At 39.8% G+C, this 17,634-nt stretch overlaps 1 protein-coding gene across 1 annotated transcript in view; it reads right to left on the bottom strand.

The window, feature by feature from the left end:
• The window catches only part of slc13a5a (solute carrier family 13 member 5a), a 76,618-nt gene extending 59,511 nt beyond the window's left edge, over positions 1–17,107 (bottom strand). The window contains exons 1-4 of the mRNA XM_060935230.1: positions 16,027–17,107; positions 15,190–15,416; positions 14,984–15,072; positions 14,419–14,524 (exon numbers count right to left, since the gene is read on the bottom strand). Of these exons, the coding sequence (XP_060791213.1) occupies positions 14,419–14,524; positions 14,984–15,072; positions 15,190–15,225 (231 nt within the window). The 5' untranslated portion in view covers positions 15,226–15,416; positions 16,027–17,107. The remainder of the gene's footprint in view (positions 1–14,418; positions 14,525–14,983; positions 15,073–15,189; positions 15,417–16,026) is intronic.
• Positions 17,108–17,634: the final 527 nt, after the last annotated feature.

Raw genomic sequence — 17,634 nt, 5'->3', positions numbered from 1 at the left:
ACCTTTTGCAGAACATCAGATTATAGATTGTATTTTGCTCTCAGTGATTCCCAATGGGTACAACTTTTTGATGCTCCCTAAAAGCTAATCTACCAGACATGGGATTTACACCAATCAGTGATAACATTACGACCACTAACAGGTGATGTGAATAACACTGATTATCTCATTACAGTGGCACCTGTTAAGGGGTGGGGTATATTATTCAGCAGGCAAATGGTCAGTTCTTGAAGTTGATGTGTCGGAAGCAGGAAAAATGGGCAAGCGTAAGGACCTGAGCGACTTTGACAAGGGCCAAATTGTGATGGTGAGATGACTGGGTCTGAGCATCTCCAAAATGGCACATCTTGTGAGGTGTTCCCGGTATGCAGCGGTTAGTACCTACCAAAAGTGGTCCAAGGATCCAAACAACAACCAATGAACTGAAAGTTAATGCTGGCTAAAACAGAAAGGTGCCAAAATTAACGTTGTCAGCAGTTTGTGCTCCAGTGGCTCTTCTGTGGGACTGGATTATATGTTGTAGCCTTTGTGCCCCATGTAAATCATTGAGCCTTCAACACCCATGATTCTGTCACTGGTTCACTGGTTGTCCTTTGGATCCTTGGAGCACTTAATGTTATGGTTGATCGGTGTATTTTCATTATATAGAGTCCAACCAATGCAAGTAACATTGCTCGAGATTTTAACTGTCATGTCTTCATTCTAATCTTCTAATTCCTTGTCAGGATTGCGGTGGATAATCATCATGCACACATATTCACACACTCATTCACACCTACTGGCAATTTAGCGGAAACAATCTGCCAACCCTCATGATTTTGTTTTGTTTTTTGACAGAAAAAAGAAAATGGAGACCCTGGACAAAACCCAACACTAACCCAAAGGTCTTGGTGCTGTGAAGCCACAACACTACATTCTCACAACCACCATATGGCTGGACAATGGTGTTCTCACCGGGTTTTGCCTGAAAATCGTTTTTAACATCTCTCACATCTAATTCAATAATTTCAAGACTTCAGCACTGGGACTGTGATTACTCATAAACCTCTGGCTGGTTGTTTCATCTTTAATGATTAACCATTATTATTTCCAAAACAATGACGTACTAATTTGATGACTCTTATCAAAATTACTGTGTGATTAGTTCTGACCATAAACTGAACGCAGTAAGATTTCACAGACAGCGACAGTATTTGTCAGTTTCAGTTTGAACTTTACAATAATTCGTACACCAATACACCAAATCATTCATACACCAAAAGTTTTTCCAAATATATTTTTACAGTCCTTGCCCTCAAAGAAGCCTACAATTTGCTCATGTCATGGAAATTGACAGGACAGAGAGTACGCCATCCCTCCCACCAGGAGTGCTTTGCTAATTTTGCTTCCTTAATCACATCTCACGTTGCACTTTTTATTGCAGAGCTCCATCTGAAGATAACACTATCACACTGGAAGCAGTAAATCAGTTCTCCAAGACTTGTCCCAGATAACAGTATTCTTTAATCAGGCTGATTATTCCACACAGAACAACAATTGGCACATGAGCCGCTTTCGGGATTTGATATTATCTACAGTGGTGCTTGAAAGTTTGTGAACCCTTTAGAATTTCTATATTTCTGCATAAATATGACCTAAAACATCATCAGATTTTCATACAAGCCCTAAAAGTAGATAAAGAGAACCCAGTTAAACAAATGAGACAAAAATATTATACTTGGTCATTTATTTATTGAAGAAAATGATCCAATATTGCATATCTGTGAGTGGCAAAAGTATGTGAACCTCTAGGATTAGCAGTTAATTTGAAGGTGAAATTAGAGTCAGGTGTTTTCAATCAATGGGATGACAATCAGGTGGGAGTGGGCACCCTGTTTTATTTAAAGAACAGGGATCTATCAAAGTCTGATCTTCACAACATGTTTGTGGAAATGTATCATGGCACGAACAAAGGAGATTTCTGAGGACCTCAGAAAAAGTGTTGTTGATGCTCATCAGACTGGAAAAGGTTACAAAACCATCTCTAAAGAGTTTGGACTCCACCAATCCACAGTCAGACAGATTGTGTACAAATGGAGGAAATTCAAGACCATTGTTACCCTCCCCAGGAGTGGTCAACCAACAAAGATCACTCCAAGAGCAAGGCGTGTAATAATCAGTGAGGTCACAAAGCACCCCAGGGTAACTTCTAAGCAACTGAAGGCCTCTCTCACATCGGCTAATGTTAATGTTCATGAGTCCACCATCAGGAGAACACTGAACAACAATGGTGAGCATGGCAGGGTTGAAAGGAGAAAGCCACTGCTCTCCAAAAAGAACATTGCTGCTCGTCTGCAGTTTGCTAAAGATCACGTGGACAAGGCTATTGGAAAAATGTTTTGTGGACAGATGAGTCCAAAATAGAACTTTTTGGTTTAAATGAGAAGTGTTATGTTTGGAGAAAAGAACACACTGCATTCCAGCATAAGAACCTTATCCCATCTGTGAAACATGGTGGTGGTAGTATCATGGGTTGGGGCTGTTTTGCTGCATCTGGGCCAGGACGGCTTGCCCTCATTGATGGAACAATGAATTCTGAATTATACCAGCAAATTCTTAAGGAAAATGTCAGGACATCTGTCCATGAACTGAATCTCAAGAGAAGGTGGGTCATGCAGCAAGACAACGACTCTAAGCACACAAGTCGTTCTACCAAAGAATGGTTAAAGAAGAATAAAGTTAATGTTTTGGAATGGCCAAGTCAAAGTCCTGACCTTAATCCAATCAAAATGTTGTGGAAGGATCCGAAGCGAGTAGTTCATGTGAGGAAATCCACCAACATCCCAGAATTGAAGCTGTTCTGTACGGAGGAATGGGCTAAAATTCCTCCAAGCTGGTATGCAGGACTGATCAACAGTTACAGAAACATTTAGTTGCAGTTATTGCTGCACAAGGGGGTCACACCAGATACTGAAAGCAAAGGTTCACATACAACGTACTTTTGCCACTCACAGATATGTAATATTGGATCATTTTCCTCAATAAATAAATGATCGAGTATAATATTTTGTCTCATTTGTTTAACTGGATTCTCTTTATCTACTTTTAGGACTTGTGTGAAAATCTGATGATGTTTTAGGTCATATTTATGCAGAAATACAGAAAATTCTAAAGGGTTCACAAACTTTCAAGCACCACTGTACTTGTAACTAACAGTTCCATGGAGCAATCTGTAATGCCCTGCCTGAGCTGCTGCACATCATTCCCGGTTGGCCCGGGGACAAATGATTCTCTCATTCCATAGTCTAGCACTGTGGGAATTAGACAGCAATGGGGTGATGAGCTGGCTCATTGTAAGTGAGTGTACATCGAGATTTTCTGCCTGCTGCCTGCAACGTGCAGCAAACCTTTGCTCTATTGGAATCAGGCCAAATGTTCTCAAAACACCTTTTCTCTTTTGAACTAGTACTGTATATGCTGACACTCGTATTTTTCATCCGAGTGTCATCCAGGACATGGAGATCCAAAACCATGACATAAATCTCTATATGTCACTCATGAGGAAATCCATGAATTGTTTTGATAAATTTGGGCACTTTTTGTTTATGAATGTGTTGATATTATAAAAAGAAAATCACATGTTAGCTTGAAGATATGAAGTTTGTATTGTCATGTTAAAAAACTTGCATTTTTCATATGAAATACATCGCGGACCTGAGTGATAATATTGGCTGGCACTGAGTGGTATATCAGATATATTCCATTCAGCTAGCATGATCCTGAATGAGTCGAAGATATGTAGCTGAATGGAATATATCTGATATACCACGAAAAATATCCAGCCAATATTATTATTATTATTATAATAATACATTCCTTTCGGGTGTTCAATGTGTCTTTCTCTTTCAAAATTCTCTCAAAATCTTCTGTATTTAACAAAGCAAACCTGGCAGCCATGTTTGTTTACAAATTGTTCCAGTCGCTCGCTAGCGCGGAAGTTTTACGTCTCCGATATGTGACATCATGTTGTCTTGTCAACCATGCAATATCGTAAACCATATTCAACGCTCATTCTCCATTGGGTAGAGTGACATAATACACATAGGATAAACGATATGCTAACAATATTGCATGCTATCAAACCAAATGAATTCCCGCTAGAAGGGAATAGAACATGTTTTTATTCCATCGAAAAAGTGTCCTGTATGTATAATAATTCCTGATATTTCACTCTGATTACCTCACTCCCAGTGTTTTCCCACTGACTAAATGGCGAGCCAGTTGTTAAAATGGCGAATCAGTTCAAAATTAAAATTCTTTTGATTAACTTGCAGGGGTTTTTTAATTATTTTTTTGTGGATGTATCCATATAATATAAAGAACATTACACGGTGGTGCGAAGATATGAAGTTTATCTTCTCGTGTTGAAAAATATATCACTCACCACTCAAAGATAAATTTCATATCTTCGCGCAACTGTTTAATATCCTATATATACTAGATTACTTTTTGTTTCTGGAGATACCCACATAATATATAAGTGTCAAAAGTTTGGACACACCTTCTAATTCAATGTTTTTTCTTCATTTCTATTAATTAAAAGACTCTTCATGTCTTAAAGTATTGATGAATGTCATTTCTCTTTACTTAGTCAAGCGGTTCTTGACGTAATATGTACGGATTACTACAGTTGTGGTGTGGAATAGGGCTATTTACTGTATTTTTATTATTTCCTATTTACTGTTTGATCTCAAACGCATTAAGAAGGCAAGAAACTCGTCCACTAATTAACTTTTGACGAGGCACACCTGTTAATTGAAAAGCATTCCAGGTGATTCCAGTGTCTAAAGCTGTCATCAAGGTAAAAGTTGGATACTTTGAAGAATCTAAAATATTAAACATTTAACACTTTTTTGTTTACCACATAACTCCATACTATATGTTTCAGATGTTACGTCATAGTTTTGATGCCTTCAGCATTGTTCTACAATGTAGAAAATTCTCAAAGTACAGAAAAACCTATGAATGAGTAGAGTAGGGGTGTACAAACATTCAAAATGGTACTGTATATAAAGCACAATGTGTTTTTGTTTTTTCATCTTTAATTTTTAATTCAGAAGGTTAACCATTTATTTTTCATGACAAAATTCCTCACCTTTCTCCAAATTAAAGTATTTTGGATGTGGCAGAGGAATGAAAACCATCTGGAGTGATAAGACAAACCGAGCCAGGGTTTTATCCACAGCAAGTCAGTGACCATAATCAAAATACAATCAGTAGTGAGTGCTGCATGTAATGGATTAGTCTAAGAACAAGGGACAGTAACAAGATTAGAGTTTACATGAGGGATGAGAGTGGTCAGCCACTCTTTACAACCGTGGAGAGCAGAAAAGCATCTCGGAACACATATCAACCTTTAAGGCCGATGGGCTACAACAGCAGAAGAGCACATCAGGTTCCACTCCTGTAAACCAAGAACAGGAATCTGACGCTACACTCAGTACAGGCTCACAGAAGCTGGACAGTTGGAGTTGTATACTTCAAAGCCATTTCACTTGTAGTATACGGGTTCAAAACCTCTTTTCCAACAGCACCCTGTTAACCCTGTTGTCCAGTTTGTAAGAATACCATCTGGATGACGCTGTAAACTAGATCCATTAACACTATAAGAGCAGGAAAGAAGCACTCCAGAGAAAACACTTTTCTATGTGCACTTGTTCTCAGAGTAAAGCTACAGTCTAGTGTAACTGAGAAGTCACCTAAAACAACATTACTGAGCTGTGTAATATAGTTTATTTATATCTGCACCAAAAGACAGGGAGAAGGTTATTAGCAAGATGATCCACATGATGACTGAGTGTTAAAACCTCTGGGAAGAGTCCATTCTATATTTTAAAACATGTGTTTAATTACAAACTACACTATAAGGCCATAAGTATGTGGACTAACACGTGGTTATGTGAGCTCCATGATTTGCAAGTTTATTGTGGAAGGTCTCGAGTGTCCTGCACAGGGACATGACTTCACCCCACTGAACACCTTTGGGATGAAAAAGGAGGGGAGAGAACAGGACAAAACAGAACAGAAAAGAAGAATCAGTTTGAACCACATAAAACAGATAAGGGACATTTTATTGCTGAACCAGAACATTCTGTTCCTTGCTAGCATGAGAAGGAATTTAAGGGGTTCTGTGTCAGCAGCTGGAAATAACGATTTGTGGAGATGTTCATGCACCAAGTTTGCAACATTCTTTGATTATTGTGGACAAATACAGGGACTATAACAAGACACACCTGTTAATTGAAAAGCATTCCAGGTGACTACCTCATGAAGCTGGTTAAGATAATGACAATAGTGTGCAAAGCTTCTAGGTAAACACTGGAAACTTTGAAGAATCTAAAATATCAAACATCCATCCATTATTTGTAGCCACTTATCCTGTTCTACAGGGTCGCAGGCAAGCTGGAGCCTATCCCAGCTGACTATGGGCGAGAGCCAGGGTACACCCTGGACAAGTCGCCAGATCATCACAGGGCTGACACAGAGACAAACAACCCTTCACATTCACATTCACACCTACGGTCAATTTAGAGTCACCAGTTAACCTAACCTGGTCTTTGGACTGTGGGGGAAATCGGAGCACCCGGAGGAAACCCACGCAGACAGCATGCAAACTCCACACAGGAAGGCCCTCGCTGGCCACTGGGCTCGAACCCAGGACCTTCTTGCTACGAGATGACAGTGCTAACCACTACACCACCGTGCTGCCCCCAAACATAGATATGTGGGGTTTTTTTTTACTTTTTTTTATTTTCCACATAATTCTATACACGTCCTAGATGTTATTTCGTAGTTTTGCTGTCTTCAGTATTGTTCTACAATGTAGAAAATACAAAATACAGAAAAACCTCATCTCATCTCCTCTAGCCACTTTATCCTGTTCTACAGGGTCGCAGGCAAGCTGGAGCCTATCCCAGCTGACTACGGGCAAAAGGCAGGGTACACCCTGGACAAGTCACCAGGGCTGACACATAGACACAGACAACCATTCACGGTCAAATTAGAGTCACCAGTTAACCTAACCTGCATGTCTTTGGGGGAAACTAGAGCACCCGGAGGAAACCCACGCAGACAACATGCAAACTCCGCACAGAAAGGCCCTCGCCGGCCACGGGGCTCGAACCCGGACCTTCTTGCTGTGAGGCGACAGCGCTAACCACTACACCACCATGCCGCCCTACAGAAAACATATATGCAGTCTTTTAATGATAGTTCATTTTTCATTTATTCTCATATTGCATGTTCCTATAAAAGTTTGATAAATAAGCCTTGATGAACTTCCACTTCTTGTATTAAAGCAAGAAAAAAGTACTTTTGATGCTAATGTATTTTTACTGCCACCATGTGTTTGAACTAATTTTTGCATAAACACAACAGCTGATGAGATAAAGTCCCAGGGCAGGTGCTTCTGACAGTGTCTCCTACCTTATCAAACTTTCCTATGATAAATCATTTACAGTACTGTGCAAAAGTCTTAGACACCCCATTTCCTTTTTTCCATACAAACTTTATTATAGATTTCTATTTTATGACTTCTACATTATCAAGTCAGTACAAAAACATTTTAGCGTTCCAAACATTCGGGGGGGTGTTCCAGCACAAAATTAAATGTTACAGAAAAAGAAGTTTGTATCTGAACAGCATGTTACATAAGAGACCACTTTTCAGAGTAAAAAAGGAAAACATAATGAAGGCTGCTGGGTTTCTCTTTTGGTGCAAAATGAAGAAGTGAGTGTGACAGTCAAAGTGTTCAGAAGAACTGTGGCTGGTGATGTAAGATGCTCTGTAAAACCTACAGCTCATTTCCTTATCAAACTGCACTCACTGGACCTCAGACTACTTCTTTTTTTTTAAGCAAAGGTCATCTCACACCAAATATTGCCTTTGTTTCATTTATTATGGCTTACTGTGAATACTGTTAATATTTTTTAATGTTGAAACATTTAATTTCATTATTTTTAAGCCACTTTTGGTCTACAGCATTTATTTACATGTGCGTAAGATTTTTGCACAGTACCGTACGTCTATATCTTATAAATAAGGCAATAGTGCATCTATTTTGTGCTGCATCTGTAAAAAGAAACATGCATGTTCGGCCATGCAAAAGTGAAGCACGTGTGCAGAAGCACTTTTAGCTTTTAGGACAAGTCTTTTAGCACAAATCCAAAGTCTTTTAGCACAAGTTCTAAAGTCTCTTAGCACAACTCTATGTTCTTTAGCATAAGATCCAAGAACACTTCATCTTTATTATGAATACTTACTGATCATGTTTAAAGATGTTTGATGGATTTTTTTTATGAAAGTTGTAGAGATTCTGATCGAAAATGAATGATTGTATTTTCCCACTCCGCCAGCTTGTGATATGATCAGAAGTGACTAAAGTTACCTATGAAGGTGCCCACAATTTAAGGCTTGTTTTGGTTTAACTACAAATATCCAAAGATACCCAAAGAATCAGATTTTCAGTCCACGTTTCAGGGATCAACAACTGATCCTTAACATGCACAGTAGCAGAAATTCCAGCTTCCAGTCCCTAAGCAATCATAATAAACCTCTTCTTATATCAAGCCGAGTAATTTTTTTTTCAATTATTGTGACCATAATTCAGAGTTGTGCTAAAGAACACAGAGTTGTACTAAGAGACTTAAGAACTTGTGCTAAAAGATTTTAGACTTGTGCTAAAAGACTTTTGTGCTAAATAACCAGATACCCTTTGTAGGATGTCTTTACATGCAGGACAATTTTTCTGAACTCCAGGCTTACACATAAGCAAGGAGCTTCCCTTATCAAAAAAAAAGTATACTTCAAGTTAATTTTATTAAGTATACTTAAGTAAAGTTAAAATATATTTTCTTAAGTATACTTTTGTGTACCAAGTATACTTGTAAGTAGGGATGAGCAAGTACAGCATTATCTGCATCTGTTAACCATATGAATTATCTGTATCCGTATCCGTACTCGGAGTGAAGTGGGTCTGGTTGTCTTGAAATGGGCGGGGCTTTAACCAGTATGTTATTTTAAGCATGCAATTGATATGGGTTGATCAGAAATTGTTATATTTATTGCTGATTAGAAAACTATTTACAGGACAGCATCAGCATTGAGCTTCAGATCAATGGTTTTGATCACGATAGCAAACGAACTATTTACAGAACAAGTTTTGCAACAATGAATACAACACATGCGGTTGAAATTCTGAAATGAAATGAACAAGAGTTTTCATAGTCAACATAACTTTCTTTTTTAACTTTTAATTTTTTTATGATCAGTGTGATTTTTTTATTTTTGGTTCTTTTTTCTTTTTTTTATTTCCACACCAGGTGAGTGTGAGTGTGTGTGTGTGTGTGTGTGTGTGTGTGTGTGTGTGTGTAGCTTAATTTGTAATATTATTTACACCACTACTACCTAGAAAGTGTCAGACACTCAGTGAGTGAAGTAAAATAAAACTGGTTAGGACCGTTTATCAGAACACCGTTTATCAGAACCGTTTATCAGAACACCGGCAGAGAGCGAGAGAGAGTGTAGCTTAATTTGTAATACTTATACCACTACTACCTTTATTTTTACATGAATTACAGCAAGAAAGTGTCAGACACTCAATGTGTGAAGTAAAAAAAATAAAACTGTTTTTAACCGACGGTTAAAAAAAGAAAAAACTCCGACAGGCAGAGAGGCAACGCAAGTCGCTTTCTACCAAGCACCACGTCTGAACGAACCCATGTTTACCAGAACTCTACTGGTTATAAGTAAGTACAAACTGAAATAAAAACAAACTTGAAGCTGAAGAAACCCGAAATGTTAACAGAAAAGAGCCACAAACCTGAGTGACTGAGGGAGAGACAGAGAGCTGTTCTCTGTGTGAGTGAGCAGAGCAGTGTGTGTAGGGGAGGGGCGCTGTGATGCTGTGTGAGGATTTTCATTCAGTCCGAGCACAGATATTGACTCGTATTACTCGTATAATACTCGTACTCGGCAAAAGTGCTTTATCCATACCAGATACTCGTTTTAGCCGAGTATCCAGTGTTCTGATAAACGGTCCTACATCCGCGAAGCGTCCTACGGTATGAGGGGCTGTCAGACATGTCTGTCGAGCAGTCCTACATTGCAGGAAATCCTACAGTGTGTTTCAACTTTAACTTTTAGTCATAGTTCGCGGTTTTTCCCTCTGCAAAGAACATGCTTCTACATTGATACAACGTCCACCAACCCTGTCAGAATTCATATGAATGTAGGACGTCCTGACAGTTCAAACGACTCCGTCAGAATATGCTTTTACGTTCATATATTAATGTAGGACGTCCTGACAGTTCAAACAACTCTGTCAGAATAGGCTTTTACGTTCATATATTAATGTAGGACGCTCTGACAGTTCAAACGACTCCGTCAGAATATGCTTTTACGTTCATATATTAATGTAGGACGTCCTGACAGTTCAAACGACTCCGTCAGAATATGCTTTTACGTTCATATATTAATGTAGGACGCTCTGACAGTTCAAACGACTCCGTCAGAATATGCTTTTACATTCATATATTAATGTAGGACGTCCTGACAGTTCAAACGACTCCGTCAGAATATGCTTTTACTTCATATATTAATGTAGGACGCTCTGACAGTTCAAACGACTCCGTCAGAATATGCTTTTACGTTCATATATTAATGTAGGACGCTCTGACAGTTCAAACGACTCTTTCAGAATATGCTTTTACGTTCATATATTAATGTAGGACGTCCTGACAGTTCAAACGACTCCGTCAGAATATGCTTTTACGTTCATATATTAATGTAGGACGCTCTGACAGTTCAAACGAGTCTGTCAGAATATGCTTTTACGTTCATATATTAATGTAGGACGTCCTGACAGTTCAAACGACTCCGTCAGAATATGCTTTTACGTTCATATATTAATGTAGGATGCTCTGACAGTTCAAACGAGTCCGTCAGAATATGCTTTTACATTCATATATTAATGTAGGACGTCCTGACAGTTCAAACGACTCCGTCAGAATATGCTTTTACGTTCATATATTAATGTAGGACGCTCTGACAGTTCAAACGACTCCGTCAGAATAGGCTTTTATGTTCATATATTAATGTAGGACGCTCTGACAGTTCAAATGACTCTTTCAGAATATGCTTTTACGTTCATATATTAATGTAGGACGCTCTGACAGTTCAAACGAGTCTGTCAAAATAGGTATGCTTTTACGTTCATATATTAATGTAGGACGCTCTGACAGTTCAAACGACTCCGTCAGAATATGCTTTTACATTCATATATTAATGTAGGACGCTCTGACAGTTCAAACGACTCCGTCAGAATATGCTTTTACATTCATATATTAATGTAGGACGTTCTGACACTTCAAACGACTCCGTCAGAATATGCTTTTACATTCATATATTAATGTAGGACGCTCTGACAGTTCAAACGACTCCGTCAGAATATGCTTTTACGTTCATATATTAATGTAGGACACTCTGACAGTTCAAACGACTCTTTCAGAATATGCTTTTACGTTCATATATTAATGTAGGACGCTCTGACAGTTCAAACGACTCCGTCAGAATATGCTTTTACATTCATATGAATCTAGGACGCTCTGACTCTTCAATTGACCCTGTCAGAATATGTAGAATTAATAGTTTTTTTGTCACTATTCACAAGTACCATTTGCTCTATTAAAATGAGTGTAGGACGTTATTACAATTCAAATGACGCCGCAGGACATTCTCACAACTCATATGACCCCTTCAGAATATGCTTCTACAGTAAGTAGGACGTTCTGACTATTCAAATGACCATCGGAATATGTTTTTACAATATATGAATGTAGGGTGTTCTGACATATGCTTCTACATTAAAATAGGAGTGTAGGACGTTCTGACAGTTCAAATGACCTCGTCAGAATATTCTTTTACTTTAATATATGAATGCAGGACTTTCTGACAACTCAATGACCATCAGAATATGCCTTTACATTAACATATGAATGTAGGAAGTTTTGACAATTCAAATGACCCCACCAGAATATACTACACTCACTGTAAAAAAGAATAAGTTAAGCTTACTTGAAAAAAATGTGGAAACTCGTTGCCTCAAATAAATGAAGTAATATAACTTGTTCTCTTTCAAGTTATCTTTACGTTTAAAAGTAATCTCCACTGAAAATATTTATCCTTACTTGGAACTTGAATGTTGAGGTTGCTTAAAACCAATTAGTAATGTTTACTTCATACCAGCTAGTAAAGGTTACTTGGAGCAAAGTTGTGTTTACTGGTGTTAAATGGGTTTCTCTTACTTTCAGCTGTGTAATGGGTACCTAATTCCTGATTGTAAGGTTTACTTGCAGAATCTACACCTTATAGTTTGTAAGTATCAGCAACTTGAACAATTAATGTCTCACTTACACAATGTAATTAAATGTTATTTTTATTGCAAGACAAAACGGCATAACATATTGGAGCATCAATACAGTTTTAATTCAGTCAATAACTTTTTTTAAAGCTTACTTTCATTTAACACATCCAACCCAGAGAAGCATAACATTCCACTTAAAGTGTCAGTCCACCATTTCTGGAATTAAACTCATTTTCTCCACCTCCACTCGAGTTAAATAACTGAGTTTTACCTTTCTCCTATTCATCCAGCCGTTCTCCTTGTCTGGCAACGCAACAGCACACAGAAAATAAACTTCCACAACTAATTTTGAATGATTTCATTTTATTGGAACACTTCAAGATGGCCAACTATTTGTTTTGAACAGGTTTACGGATTTGCACCAAATCTTACAAAACTGATTACAAAAACTGATTACAAAAACTGATTGATTACATTTTGGATGTCTCAAATGGCACACATGCACAGCACACCAGGCTCACACACAGTCTAGACATCACTGGAGCCCTACCACATCCCTTCAGTCTTCTGGCTGGGGACCCCGACCTGAACACCTGAACAAAAGAGGATTACCTATCAAATAATTGTTACAACATTCCTTCTTTAAGTTTTAAGGGCCTGCACACCTTGAAATATTTTATTGCAGACAGTCATACTTACCCCGATTTTTTTTAGCAGGGTACATGCTAGGCGGCACGGTGGTGTAGTGGTTAGCGCTGTCGCCTCACAGCAAGAAGGTCCTGGGTTCGAGCCCCGGGGCCGGCGAGGGCCTTTCTGTGTGGAGTTTGCATGTTCTCCCCGTGTCCGCGTGGGTTTCCTCCGGGTGCTCCGGTTTCCCCCACAGTCCAAAGACATGCAGGTTAGGTTAACTGGTGACTCTAAATTGACCGTAGGTGTGAATGTGAGTGTGAATGGTTGTCTGTGTCTATGTGTCAGCCCTGTGATGACCTGGCGACTTGTCCAGGGTGTACCCCGCCTTTCGCCCGTAGTCGGCTGGGATAGGCTCCAGCTTGCCTGCGACCCTGTAGAAGGATAAAGCGGCTAGAGATAATGAGATGAGATGAGACTTCAAGATGGCCAACTATTTGTTTTGAACAGGTTTACGGATTTGCACCAAATCTTACAAAACTGATTACAAAAACTGATTACAAAAACTGATTGATTACATTTTGGATGTCTCAAATGGCACACATGCACAGCACACCAGGCTCACACACAGTCTAGACATCACTGGAGCCCTACCACATCCCTTCAGTCTTCTGGCTGGGGACCCCGACCTGAACACCTGAACAAAAGAGGATTACCTATCAAATAATTGTTACAACATTCCTTCTTTAAGTTTTAAGGGCCTGCACACCTTGAAATATTTTATTGCAGACAGTCATACTTACCCCGATTTTTTTTAGCAGGGTACATGCTAGGCGGCACGGTGGTGTAGTGGTTAGCGCTGTCGCCTCACAGCAAGAAGGTCCTGGGTTCGAGCCCCGGGGCCGGCGAGGGCCTTTCTGTGTGGAGTTTGCATGTTCTCCCCGTGTCCGCGTGGGTTTCCTCCGGGTGCTCCGGTTTCCCCCACAGTCCAAAGACATGCAGGTTAGGTTAACTGGTGACTCTAAATTGACCGTAGGTGTGAATGTGAGTGTGAATGGTTGTCTGTGTCTATGTGTCAGCCCTGTGATGACCTGGCGACTTGTCCAGGGTGTACCCCGCCTTTCGCCCGTAGTCAGCTGGGATAGGCTCCAGCTTGCCTGCGACCCTGTAGAAGGATAAAGCGGCTAGAGATAATGAGATGAGATGGGGTACATGCTATCTGCCCTCTGTAACGCATCACAGCATCAGCTGTAGTTAGAACCTGTCCTGCGTCACTACTCAAAATGAAGTTTTCTGCAAACTGAAAGACATCATTTTTGTATACATTTACAAGGAAAGTAATCTTAATTATGCATCTTGTCAGCCAATGAACACAACAATAATTTTAATACCTTCATCACCAAAACTCCACAGCTGCTTGAGTCCTGTTGTTTGTGATGGTCCACAGTTTTTACCTGCCATGACTTAGCAGCCCACTGCCTCATTCTGAGGAAGTTCCTGGTTAAAACAATCAACAAGATCATGATTATGTTTGAAATGTTATACACTCAGTTGCTATTTGTCTTCTGACAGACTGAAACTGAAATGGTGGAGAAGCAGCGTTCCATGGTGATCTAGTGAAACTCAGAAGTGCAACTGAGTTGAGTTTATTGTGCGGCCCGGGCCAATAGCATTTGGCACGCGGGCTGTAGTTTGGACATCCATGGTTTAGAATCATGAACTTGTACATTAGGGAGCATGTGCCCCTACAGATTATGACATCATCTCATGGCATGTTTTATAGTTGTTTATCAATTGCTGTATTATTTAATGTTTACCATGTTATGCCATGTGTTTAGCATAACATCTTGCCAAAGGACTACTACTTGAAAATTAGCCTTCTGGCTAACACCGGCACACTTACAGAAATGTTTGATAATGTGCACTGTCCTTTAAATAAATAAATGAAATGAATACCTCCAGTTGCAGAGAATTTGTCTGGCGTAGTAGTCCTCATTTCCGATGGGGTCCATGAGGACCAGGGTTGTTGTGGGGATGTGGACAATCTTAAAAATATATAATTTTAACTAACCAAGTTTAACCAACATAAACAAACCAGCACTTTGAGAAAAGAAAGAAAACAGGTATTCAGTAACAACCAAAAATGTTGAGCAAAAACATACCACAAGAATCCAGTGTGCAGAGAAGTTATGAACCATAAGTTATGAACTGGAAATTTCCACTGTAGGGACGTGTTGCAGCAAGTTATTTTGACAGAGTCACTTAAGTTTAATTTATAATTTACTCATCACTCACTAACCTTAAAACACATTACCTTACTGAGGCAATGGAACCTCCCTGAAAATAATGAAGTTCCAACCACAGCATCCATGTGGTATACAGGTTTCTGCTAAAAGCAAATACATGGGGGAAAAAACAAACACAAACACACACATTACACAGGGTGTCCCAATAAAATGTATACACTTTAAATCATTGTAAAGTATGTGTTTATCAAACTTCATGTAATTTTGTAATAGAATGTATAGACCTTAATTTGGTATTTTATCACCACCTGTTCTCAAACTGACATTCATTCTGGTCCAGGCACTGCTAACAACCTGAATCACACACAATTCTCTTGGAAATTTTGTGCATTCACTTTCAGTGACTGTTGCAGGTCTCATAGCGTAGACTTTATACATCAGTTCGAGAATAGGTGTTGACAAAACAATAAAGTGATGTCTGTAAAGTCTATTACAATTTGAAAATTGCATGAATTTTAATCAACACCTACTTTACAATGATTTAAAGTGTGTGTACATTTTATTGGGACACCCTGTATAGATATTTAACCATGGGACCATGCATGGTAACCTTATGTGATTTTTACTTGTCTTGTGTTCTTCAATGATACAGTGGAGGTAAGCATCAATTACCTGAAATGTCAGCAAATTAAATGATATAATATAGCAACACTGCTACAAGAAGCTAAATGATTTTTTTTTAATGGCTCTTACCTCATCCAACACCCACTGTGTGCCTTGCAGCGTCCTAAATGACGTGTCATACAATTTGTACGGACCAATGACCGTCTCCATACGCCCATCATCTTTTCCTGCCCAAATCCTGTGCACTAAAAAGAAAATTATGCTTTGTGTTAGCCATGTCAGTCTACTGTATTTTCTGTGGGAATAGCAAGGCCAACGGGCCAAAATCAAACTCAAGGCCAATGGGCCAACATTGAACTCAAGGCCAACGGGCCAAAAATGAATAGGTCCTTAACCTTTAAGGCTGAAAGGTTTTTTTGATATTCCATAGAAATTAATGTGTTCTATTAAAATGTAATGTACTTTATGGAGTCAAACATCCGCTAGAACCTTTGTCCTCCGAACATTCAGCCTTAAAGGTTGAGCATGGACCAACTGTTATGATGGCCAAACCGGCAACAGATGACCAAACGGTCAAGAACAAATATTTTTAGGGCCACCTTCATCTTGTGTGCTGTGCAGACTCTTGGGTGGAAGCTTAACAGGGCTCAACTCCAATTTTGTGGCAAACCTTATTACTGATGGTCTTGGGATTTGGAGTGGGTGTGCGCTTTGTCGAGGGCTTGGGATTTGGAGTGGGCTCGGGCTTCGTCGAGGGCTCGGGCTTCGGCTCACTTCCCTTGCAGGCCTCCGATATGGCTTGATATGGTCAATGCTGTATGTTGTTTGCAAGGTTTTTCCATCAGATCGGAGAGTGACCTTTTTCCCGATGATGTCTTCTATCACATAGGGACCAGTAAAGTCGGGTTGAAGTCTTCCGCCTTTCCTCCCACGCTTTCTCACATTAAGGAGAAGAACTTCATCCCCTGCCTTGTACTGGACCTCTTTGGTTTTTGTTTTTTTTTTGAAGTTTTTTTGCATATCTAGCCATTTGTGTCTCCTGCCCCTCCTAACATTCTCTTTGACAGACTCCGACAGATGTTCTTGCTCCTCTTTTTTTAAGTCTCCGAAGTCTGAGTAAACAGACTCTGACGCTGGCAATGTGATTGTTGAAATCTAGATTTTTTTTAACAATTACAACATGAAAAAAAATCTGATTCACTTCATGAAAATTTCCGTTACCTTGTAATACTTGGAATAGCCTATATGCAAATACTCGTCTCGTCTCGTCTTCTTCCGCTTATCCAGGACCGGGTCGCGGAGGCAGCAGTCTAAGCATGGAAGCCCAAACTTCCCTTTCCCCAGACACCTCGGCCAGCTCCTCGGGAAGAACACCGAGGCGTTCCCAGGCCAGCCGAGAGACATAGTCCCTCCAGCGTGTCCTGGGTCTTCCCCGGGGCCTCCTCCCGGGGGGACATGCCTGGAACACCTCCCCAGGGAGGCGTCCAGGAGGCATCCGAAAAAGATGCCCGAGCCACCTCAGCTGGTTCCTCTCGATGTGAAGGAGCAGCGGCTCTACTCCGAGCTCCTCCCGAGTGACTGTGCTTCTCACCCTATCTCTAAGGGAGCGCCCAGCCACCCTGCGAAGGAAACTCATTTCAGCCGCTTGTATCCGCGATCTTGTTCTTTCTGTCATTACCCAAAGCTCATGACCATACCCCCATGACCATATATGATATTCATATTCATACCCCCTCC

Source organism: Neoarius graeffei, chromosome 12, assembly GCF_027579695.1.
Source record: "Neoarius graeffei isolate fNeoGra1 chromosome 12, fNeoGra1.pri, whole genome shotgun sequence".
NCBI classification, from domain to species: Eukaryota; Metazoa; Chordata; class Actinopteri; order Siluriformes; family Ariidae; genus Neoarius; species Neoarius graeffei.
The sequence above is the reverse complement of the archived record's forward strand: the minus strand, read 5'-3'. Positions and strand labels throughout refer to the sequence as shown.